Consider the following 11,230-nt stretch of genomic DNA (forward strand, 5'->3'; position numbering starts at 1 on the left):
ATTGGTCATATGCGCGTGCCGACTGATCATCCGTGGTTCTGATTGGTTGTAAGAACGCGCGAAGGTTTCTGCCGTCTGCTCTGTTCTAGTCGGCTTAGCAGCTAGCATTTTGAGGATAACCAGCTCCGGCTCTTTTGCTTCGCGTTAATCTTAAATCTCTGTGGTCTACCAGCACCAGAAAAGTCTCACAATGTCGGTCAAAGATGGTAAAGTGAAGACGCTTGTTTTTGATTTATCATCGATAAATAACAGCTAGCGACCTGGTTAGCATAGATGACAGGTTAGCTTGCTTAGCTAGGTTTTGTCAACGATGCCATCAGAATCTTATTTAATGAATGCGTGAGCATTCACCAATATGCTTTGTTTTTTTGGTGTTTGTGTTTGCTCCATCTACACGTTAGCAGTGTTGGTTAATGAAGCTGTAGCACGACAGGCTTGCCACCCACAATGCATTGCGCTATAAAAAATCAGCCTGAAAGGTAAAATGAAACCTACGGGCATGTTCGTGGCATTTCCATAGTATAATTATCCGCAAAACCCTTTGGATCAGTCATTGTATGAATAGTATTCGTCAAATAGGCAAGATCTGTCGTTTTACTTAATCACGATTGAGATAATCGAGCCAGACAGAATATTTCATAGAACGTTGTGTCTTGATACAGTGCCAAGAAAAAGTATATGAACCCTTGAACTGTTACACATCTGAAAAATTAGACTTGTGGATATAAAAATTTCTAAAATGATGCCCTCTAATCCCACAGTGAAAACTAATGTCTGCAATGTGATATGAATGATATAAAAATGGCAAAGGCTATTCGTCCAACCGTTGGGCAGATAAGTCATACATCGAACATTACACGCCCAACCGTTAGGCAGATAAAAATAATGTCTTACCTTATTCACCCAACCTTTGGGCAGATAAGTCATACATTGACTTTTACACGCCCAACCGTTGGGCAGATAAAAATAATGTTTTACCTTATTTGCCCAACCGTTGGGCAGATAAAAATAATGTCTTACCTTATTCGCCCAACTGTTGGGCAGATAAGTCATACATCGAATATTACACGCCCAACCGTGATCGTGTATTTGACATGTTTTGTGCATCTAAACTACGTTTTTTACACCACTTTTTTAAGGCTCTATTGCAGCATGTAAAGCGATGTATGTTTGACACATTTAATGGAGCCGTCTTTAATTACTGCGAAAAAAACACCGCAATGGATGGAAGCAGACAAACTTCTTAAGTATTTTGAACGGAAGCCTGTTAACGACGATGAAACAGTTTTTATGAACAAAATGCTGATTGTTGCCTGTAAAGTGGTGTTAGTTTGACACAGTTCCCTGGGTGTGATGGGCCAAACAGAACTGCTTTAGATCACAGCCCCTCCGCGGGCTGCGAACCCTCCTGCAGCCGGCGAGAAAATATCCGCCTTTTTCCCCCGCATTGAACCCGGAAGTGAACTTAACAAGCGCGCTCATTGGTCGGTTGTGGTTGGGCGTATATGCTTGCATATTTACTTTATTGAACCAACGGTTGGGTGTATAGCCACTCCGTATAAAAATCTAAAATGATGGGTTGTGTAAGTAATTGCACCCTTTAATGTAACACAGTCATCAATTTTACAGCCAGTTTTCAGACAAGCCATGGATGGATGCATGAACATTTCCAGGTCATAGAATATGTCTTGGACTTCATTTGCAATAAGAAATACAAATAGTATGGTTGTTTGCCCTTCGGCGGCTCCCGTTTTTTTGAGTGAGGTAGCCACTGTGGTTCCAGCACAGATCCGCATTGGGATTTGGCACAAGTTTTACAACAGATGATCTTCCTGATGCAAATCCAGTTTTACCTGAAGAAACACACAGCCCCTGGTCTTCTAAAAGGGTCTCCTATCCAAGTACTAACCAGGACTATGCTTAGCTTCTGAGATTGGTCAGCATCATCCTCCCACAGAACAGACTGGCTGTGAAGTACAAACGGTATGAATCTGTGTGGTAAATCTGTCTGGTGTAGTAAATGGACTGCATTTATATAGCATTTATATAGGACCATCTGCATCAGACGCTCAACGCGCTTCACAAATAATGCGTCACATTCACCCCGGTGTGAGGGTGCGACATGACATACGACACACTGGGAGCAACTAGGGGATTAAGGACCTTCATCTGCATCAGACGCTCAAAGCGCTTTACAAATAACACTATGTAACATTTTTATTTTTGTTTTGTTCCTGGGTACACAGTGTGTTTTCCTAACCTGTTATGCCTTAAATAAATAGAAAATAGCTGTTATTCCACAGAAACTTTGCTTCTGTGATCAGGACAATGATATTTTGAAATTTGTCTGTTTTCAAGAATATTCTCGGTTCGCCTTCACTACTACTGAGTAGTCTTCTAGAATATTCTTTAACTCCTAGAACTGTCCAGAATTTTCTAGAAGTTTCCAGAATTATCTAGAAATTTCAAGAAACTTTTAGAACTTTCTAGAATGTAAAAAAAAAAAAAATACAATCAAAGTTTGTGCTGAATGTAGTCATTTTTCCATAGACTTTAGACATAAGCAGTTGAAATATAACACTTAGAAGCCAGGAACAAAAATTGTGTTACATAGTGTAATGCCTCACATTCACCCCGATGTCAGGGTGCTGCCATACAAGGTGCTCACTACACACTGGGAGCAATAGGGGATTAAAGACCTTGGTGATTTTCCAGTCAGGCTGGGATTTGAACTGAGGATCTTCTGGTCTCAAGCCCAACACCTTAACCACTAGACCATCACCTTCAATTGAAGGCAAACGTTCTCACCACCACGTGACAACTCACATGGTGGTGTTGTTTGTAATAACTCTGTTATTGTATTTGTTGAGGATGTTTGTAATAACTTTGCAATTACATTCACCCCACATTTCTCCAGTTTCAGTTCAACTCAGTTTGATTAACTCAGTTTATATAGTAATGTGTCAAATAGGGCTGCCACAAAGGACTATTTTGATAGTTGACTAGTCAACGATTATTTTTGCAATTAGTCGACTACTCTGATCATACATAATTTCCTAAATTAAGGCCTGCAGCATTTTCCGAGAAACGTCAGGAGATGAAAACATGAACATTTCCAAATCAGTGACTATTTCTTAGACTTCATTTACAGCAATCATTCAGAAATACAAACAGTGTGGTACTTCATAGTAAGTCTGTGTCAGGTAGGCAATTCTCAAAAACTAAATGTCCATGCTGGAAGGAGACAAGTGGGGGAAGCCACCATGACACAACTCTGGAAGAATGTTTGGTTTCTGAGTGGAGAAACTGGGAATAGTGCAACATTTTTATTTTCATCTTCATTTTACATATAGTCCCACCTTTTTCTGATTTGTGGTCATTTCTATTGCATTTCTGAAATTGCAGAACTGCTATAAAGAAAAGTGTGAACATTTTATTGTTTTAAAACTTTGTAGAGCAAATGCAAACACCAAACTCCTATAAAGAAGGAAAAAATACACAGACGTGCAAGAAAAAACTGAACAGAACAATGCAGGCTGATTTGGCTCCCCCTGTTTTTTGTATAAATAAATCAGAATAAAATAAGAGGTAACTCACTTTGAAATAAATAAAACATATAGCTGCAGCTTATAATAATTTTGAAAAAATAACAAAAATCAGCAGCTTGTATTTTTATTCTGACTCCAGTTCATTTTAGTGTGAAGTCATTTTTTTCTCCTCATCAGTCACGTTTTGTGCTTGAACACTACATTAAGCTTAAGATTGAATAAATAAATACCTTTGGAAAATAACAGCTGTTAAAGTTCAGAGTTCTCACCTGCTTTTTGTGATCTGTGCCTCTGAACATCAGCTTCTCCACATCAGGGTTTTATTTTTAACCCGTGTATGTGTAATTTTTGCTCAGTTCATTTATATATTCTCATTTTTTAAGGATATTTGACCATTTATTTTATCTCATGATGTCATAAATTCAGTATACGACACGCACATGGTGTGAACAGGACGGTGCTATCAGAACCACGCGGGTAGAGAAAGTGGAAAGAGAAGTAAAGGCAGTTCCACGGTTTAGTTTTGTTGTGCGTTTTTTTTTTTTTTTTATACATGTTCTCTCGGGTTAAAATCCTCTCTCTCTGCTCCGCGCTTACTGTCTCAAGTGCACTGATGGTTCCCTCGCTCGCAGTCTGCAGCCAGTTGACTCCGCACGCACACACACACACCGACAGCTCCGTTGGTAAACTGCGCATTTTAAACGTCTTTGAACAAGACAGTCACTGTTTTAATAGGTCGTCTTTCCCAAAATTTGAACATCCAAATGACGGCAGGACGGCTCGCTGCCTAAAACTATGAATTGAGAGAAATCAAAGACTTAAATAAAATAAACGACTCGTCGACTAATAAATTAGTTGTCGACGGTTCCAATAGTCGATGTAGTTGTGACTAGTCGACTAGTTGTGGCAGCCCTAGTGTCAAATGTGTTTCATTGCGTCGGTCACGCTTTTTATTAAGCCCACGTTGTGTAGACCTTATTTCTAGCATGAAAAACTTTAGTTTACTGCTAAGAGGGTGAAACATTCAGCTGATCAGCTGATTTATCGGCTATCGGCAAATCAGACCATTTATCGATTATCGGCATTTTTTCATCCAAATATCATTATCGGCATCGGCCTCAAAAATCCATATCGGTCGGGCTCTACTTTTCTGCAATTATTTGTCAGATAAATCTTATGTTGTGCTTTTCGTGTGGCCTTGTTGGAATGGTCATAGCATATTCAAAAACATAAAGGACATTTTTGTGGCCAGTGTGCTTGCTCATGAGGTGGGTCATGTCTCGACCTTGCTCATTTAAGGTGACAACAGGTTGCTCAGCGGGTTATGTGACTGACAACACGCTATCTCTTTCATTTGCATACAGCTATTCTGCTGGCACACAAATAGCTATTGATCAGGACACCTTGTATTTAGTACCACTTTTGGCTATATTCCTCAGCAATAGAGATTTCATGCAAGTAGCATAATGAAGTAGGTTTTGCACTAATCCTACACTCCTTTGTATGACTGCCTCTGATGTACTTCTCTCATCTTTTTTCATCAGGTGCATTTGAAGATGCGGTTGAAGAGCGGGTGATGAATGAGGAATACAAGATCTGGAAGAAAAACACTCCCTTTTTGTATGACTTGGTTATGACCCACGCGTTAGAGTGGCCCAGCCTCACTGCGCAGTGGCTGCCTGACGTCTCCAGGTGCAGATGCCCCACTCATTATTAGAATTTGTCTACTTGTGGAAGTGGAGTCAGGCCGTATTAGAATTGTGATACTGTGCAAGACCAGAAGTGCTGAAAACTGTTGTGTAATTCTGGAATTGGTTGTGCACCATTTTGGAAGTTGGACTCAAATGTCAAGCTTTTTGAAGCTTTATCAAAGGCCTTTCATGCATTTCAGGAGAAATTAAAGCCTAACACATTTAAGAAGGGTGTGCTGCTGCTGCTGCAGTAGAGATCAGTTAAAGAAGCACACAAAGCTTTTTGATATGGTCCACCTTCTGATATTACACAGACATTTGCATTTAATACACCGAGCCGTGGGGTTAATCCAAGTCGCTCACTGCTACAAAATGATGAGTTTTGTTTTTGTGTGTGTTCTTTACCAGACCTGAGGGGAAGGATTACAGTGTTCACCGTCTTGTGTTGGGCACTCACACATCTGATGAGCAGAATCACCTGGTCATCGCCAGTGTTCAGCTGCCGAATGATGATGCCCAGTTTGATACTTCACAATACGACAGTGAAAAAGGAGGTTGGAGATCTCAAACATATTTTCCAAAATATACGTCTCATCTGTCAAAAATGCCTCTTGAGTTTCACTTTTTTTTCTTGTATTATTAACTCTTTTATTTGAGATTTCTGTGTTGCTGTATTTTGTTGAGTGCATTGATTCCTGGGAAAGCCCTATATAAATAGTTATAATAATTGCTGTTGATTAAGGGTGTCTAAGATTACGGGCACCATTGTTTAACAAATTCTTCTCAAACCAGAACATTGAAAAATTTAGATTCTAAAGTCTTGTGCTTCTCCTGCAGAGTTTGGAGGTTTTGGTTCGGTAAGTGGCAAGATCGATATCGAAATCAAGATCAACCACGAAGGAGAGGTAAATCGAGCCCGCTATATGCCCCAGAACCCCTGCATCATCGCAACAAAGACTCCAACCTCAGATGTGCTAGTGTTTGACTACACCAAGCACCCCTCAAAACCTGGTATGGAGATGGCACAATACACTGCAGAAAGTCCCACAGTTTAATTATTTATTTTCAGTGAAGAATGCAAAATGGTGGCAGTAACCTACTGAAAAGGTTTTGCTTCAGTGTGTTCTTATTATTGTGTCTTCTTTGTATTTGGTGTTCATTCATGTGAATTCTTCACAGATTCATCTGGAGAATGTCGTCCTGACCTGCGTCTCAGAGGCCATCAGAAAGAAGGTTACGGTCTCTCCTGGAATCCAAATCTGTCTGGTTCCCTGCTCAGTGCTTCAGATGACCATGTAAGGTGTAATTCAGATTAAATTAAGATGGTGACACTTTAATGGTTTGAGATCTGAAATATGTTTTTCTGTTTTTTATTTTGTTTTTTTTCCTTGGCAGACTATCTGTCTGTGGGACATTAGTGCTGTGCCAAAGGAGGCAAGGATTGTGGAGGCGAAAACTATTTTCACTGGACACACTGCTGTTGTGGAAGACGTCTCCTGGCACCTGCTTCATGAGTCGCTCTTTGGATCTGTCGCAGATGACCAGAAGCTCATGATGTAAGATGCATTTGTAGTCAAAATAATTGTTTCTAATGAATGTGAAGTTACCAAATCTATTCTTTCTTTCATCCAGCTGGGACACTCGTTCAAACAACACCTCCAAACCCAGCCATGCAGTGGACGCCCACACAGCAGAGGTTAACTGTTTGTCCTTCAACCCTTACAGCGAGTTCATCCTCGCCACTGGCTCAGCAGACAAAGTAAGAGCATATTTCACTTTCATGTTATTTTTTTTTTATTTACAATGCTCTCCTCCCTCAATGACTGACCTGGCAGCAGTGCAATCACTGACTCCTCACTAATTTCAGTCCTTCACTTTGGCTCTAATCTACACCTTGCTGCTGTCTTCTCACTGTATCCAATAAAGCCAATCACAGCCAATACATTTGGCTGTGAGCACAACAGCCATCAGAATGGATAACTATAGAATCCCCAAACAGCTTCTTTATGATGAGCTCTGCCGAGGCAAAAGAACCCAAGGAAGGCCACAAAAAACGGTTCAAGGCCAACATTACCCACGCTGGCATTTCTCCAAAGCTGCTGGAGAAAAGTGCGCAGGACCAGTTTGCCTGGCGCAGTCTACCAGAAATTGCTTGCAACAGCTTTGAAGCAACTAGATGCAGCAAAATTGTCAATGCCAGAGAGATGAGGAAAGACCTTACTTGTGTGAAGCACGTTGAGGCAATTCTGTTGTGATTTGGTGCTTTATAAATGAAAAGAAATTAAAATTGAAAAGCAGCTGCAGCAGCACCTGCTGACCCTGGCCAGTTCAGCTGCCATCACTGCAGAAGAACCTGTAGATCCAGAATTGGCCTGCACAGCTTCTGAGAGTCCATGGACAGTAAATGAGGGGAGGCATGCGGTCATCATTGGAAGCGATGGACAACCAAGCTATGGGTTGGTGTTAGGTGTGATATTGACACACTGACATTGCACCTAACGTTAGTGTGAGTGGTGTGCCTCTGTTGTGAGAAACATGATTTGTAATGTGCTTTAAAAAAATGCATACTTGTATACATAAATGATGAGGCGGCTCATGTGAGTGGGCACCTGGATCGTCCTCTCAACAAAGATGACCGTTGACCACTGCTGCCAAGGGAACTTCAAAAGCTCTGTATTGTGGTGGCAACATTTCTGAGGTCAACAGACCTGAAAGTGACCAGATCTCAGTGGGTGGATACAACTACCTTACGTCTGGTTGCTCAAATTGCCAGCATACCAGCATTGCTGGAGCAGACAGGCTTCTTCCAGGAGTGTTAGATGTCACCAATGTCAGTGGCCCCATTTACCTGCACCTAAAACTCCGGTTGCTGGCTGATTATTGGCCACTATCTGATTATTAAGTGGTCATGTAAACAGCAAAATCTAACATGCTTTATCCAGTAGCAATCGTTATTTTACTATCATTAATTTAATTAGTTAAATTTCATTATCTTTTATTTGGCTAACAATTACTCGCACCTCGGAAAAGCACATTTTGGAGTTGCACTCAAATCTCATTGGAATGTAAATTACAATGATAATAAAGGCGATTCTCGTTATCTGATTATAAGAAATCAGTTTGACACAACCGGATTTTTCTCCAATACTCCGATTTCTTCTGTACAGGTATATATTAATCAGATTAATTTTGTTGTTTTGTATCAATGCATGTGTAAAAGCAGTTGCCACATTTCCAGAGGTTCAGTGGGACGGACTGCTGTCTCGTCAGGCCTCGTAACATCCTTCATCAGATCGCAAAGTTTAAAGAGTTCGTTGTGTGTCAAAAAAAATTTGACGGGATGCCCAAGTGTCCTGAACGGCCCTGTGTGTTTCAGCATCCTAAAGAGCAAATTTCTTGATGATTTATGCAGTTTATAGTCAAATATGTTATAGTTTTGGTCTATGCTTTTTCTTCAGGAGCTGCCCTTTCTTCTTTCTCCACTTCCAAAGAAATCCAACTAGTGAACTGAAATCATGTAAACCCAGTTTACTGAAGTGCGTGTAAACATGAGAGATCACATTATTACAGTTATCTGATTATTATGGTCACGTAAACGTGGCCAGCGAGTTGGTGTCATTATGAGGTTCGTACTCGGCCGTTCTTTGGGGGTCCTGTCTGCTGTCTGTTTGCCCTCCAACAGCAGTGAACGATATCTCTTTGTGGTGATTTCAGTGCTGGTTACAGCGACTGCATTGATCACCACCATTCTGGTAACCATGGTGAAAATGGCTCCGTGCTCCTTGTGTTCAACATCTCTATTTGTCTCTTGTTCAGACTGTTGCACTTTGGGACTTGAGAAACCTGAAGCTGAAGCTGCATTCCTTTGAGTCACACAAGGATGAGATCTTTCAGGTAAGGACTCATCAATCTGGACATGTTAGCAGAATGACGATGGAAGGATATCATGTTCTGGATCTGTGTATTCTTACTAAGCAAAATAGATGACACGATTGCAAAATGTTGAAATGTTTTGAGTTTTCAAACGAGGTTCTTTCCTGCCTGTTACTGAGATTTAAAATGTTAAAATTAATGTTGGAAAATAGATAAATTGCCATTCTTGTTTATTTTAGAATGTTATTCTGATTTGATGCTTGTTACTGGATCTTCCAGGTCCAGTGGTCTCCTCATAATGAGACCATCCTAGCATCCAGTGGAACAGATCGTCGCCTTAACATCTGGGACCTCAGGTAAACCGCTGCACGCTTCATCTGTGCTACCATGGGACTGTTTCTTTGGAACTATCTTTAGCTGTAACTGCTCTGTGTGTCTTTTAGTAAAATTGGAGAGGAGCAGTCACCAGAAGATGTAGAGGACGGCCCACCTGAGTTGTTGGTGTGTGTTTATACTTGTTGGGTTTGTGTGTTATTGGTGCCACAATCCTGTATTACATTAATGATGATTATGGATTTTCTATTAGTTTATCCATGGAGGCCACACAGCCAAGATCTCTGACTTTTCCTGGAATCCAAACGAGCCGTGGGTCATCTGCTCAGTGTCTGAAGACAATGTTATGCAAGTCTGGCAAATGGTGAGTCAAATAGGATTAGGATTTGTGTGTACATTATAATAGAGGAAATGTTATCTGATGTTCAGCAGCAACATTTTGTGGAAGATTAATGTTGTACTACGTATGTAGCTGCCTCTTCTATTGACTGACACATCGATTGTCCTTTTAGGCTGAGAATATATACAACGATGAAGACCCTGAGAGTTCAGAAGCCACAGTATAACATCTCCACCTGTGATATGTGTTAACGTGCAACCTCATCACAAATTGCCAAAGGGCCAACTCAAGAATTTCATCTGCAAGATAAAAAAAAAAACTAATAATAAAAAATCACTAGAAAATAGAAATCGCCGAAAGCCCACCGTGTGACACAAATCACTGTAAGTATGAGGGATATGAGAATAAGCATGTACGATTGTAGTCAGAAATTTGCATTAAGGGTGGACATGAATGCCACGACTTTCAGTGATGATCTTTCGCTGGCAGAGTGATTGCACTATATACGTCTTTGATTTCATATCTAACGTCTACCATGTTTAACAGTTGGTACAGTGTTCTTGGGTTGAATGCCTCATCTTTTCCTCTCCAGCCATGTCTCTCTCATCATTGTGGCCAAATTACTCTCAGCTGTGTTTGTCCGTCCATGTGGTCAGCTGCAAACTGTAGCCAAGTATGAAGGTGTTGATAGTGACTTCTTTCTTGGATGCCAGCATCTCAGTCCATGGTGATTGTAAAACTCATGTGACTGCAGACAGTGGTAGTGGTTGGTTGGTTGATTGATTGATTTTAATTAGTCTAAAATGTAAACATGCAGAAAATAATACAAACATGTATAATCTAAACACATAAATACATAAAATACAGGGCAACAAAAAAAAAAATGCTTGTTTCCATTGTGGTAGTGTAGTGGAGCAACACAATCTGGCAGCCATCCGTGAGTGAGCATTTCACAGCAGCCTGTTCACCTGACAGCGGCCCATGTTTAGCAAGTCAAGATGCTGTGACTGGCTTATCCAGTGGCTGTGACGGATTGTTTTTCTAGGGTAGCTACGACCACTACCATTGCACCCCTCCAGGACTAAACCAGACTAACTTTTTTAGGTTCCTTAGATGACCCCAAAACACAAATCAGGATGTTCCCAAAAATAAAAACTGGCCTCAAGCCAGTTAGCCAAGATGGCTGCCAAAATGGTGTCTTCACTAAAATACCTTTAAACAACATATAAACAACTTAAATATCACAGATATTCAATGGGGAGACCATTGCAGGTCACAGCAAACTCATTTGTGCCTAAACTAAATTCATTCATGAGTTTAAGATTCAAAATGGTCACCAATAGACCCTTATCATTAAAATACATAGTAGGAAGTTGTTTATATGTTGTTTAAAGGTGTTTTAGTGAAGAAAAAAACAACCCTATTTTGGTGGCCATCTTGGACAC

At 40.5% G+C, this 11,230-nt stretch overlaps 1 protein-coding gene across 1 annotated transcript; it reads left to right on the forward strand.

The window, feature by feature from the left end:
* Window positions 1-43: 43 nt before the first annotated feature.
* Window positions 44-10,659, forward strand: rbbp4 (retinoblastoma binding protein 4). The gene is made up of 12 exons (XM_034160850.1): window positions 44-206; window positions 5,093-5,240; window positions 5,648-5,793; window positions 6,077-6,250; window positions 6,419-6,534; window positions 6,635-6,795; window positions 6,872-6,998; window positions 9,056-9,133; window positions 9,392-9,468; window positions 9,556-9,613; window positions 9,699-9,809; window positions 9,958-10,659. Exons 1-12 carry the CDS (start codon window positions 191-193, stop codon window positions 10,009-10,011), a joined length of 1,266 nt encoding a protein of 421 aa, XP_034016741.1. The 5' UTR covers window positions 44-190; the 3' UTR covers window positions 10,012-10,659.
* Window positions 10,660-11,230: the final 571 nt, after the last annotated feature.

This window comes from Thalassophryne amazonica, chromosome 20 (genome assembly GCF_902500255.1).
Source record: "Thalassophryne amazonica chromosome 20, fThaAma1.1, whole genome shotgun sequence".
Taxonomy (NCBI): Eukaryota; Metazoa; Chordata; class Actinopteri; order Batrachoidiformes; family Batrachoididae; genus Thalassophryne; species Thalassophryne amazonica.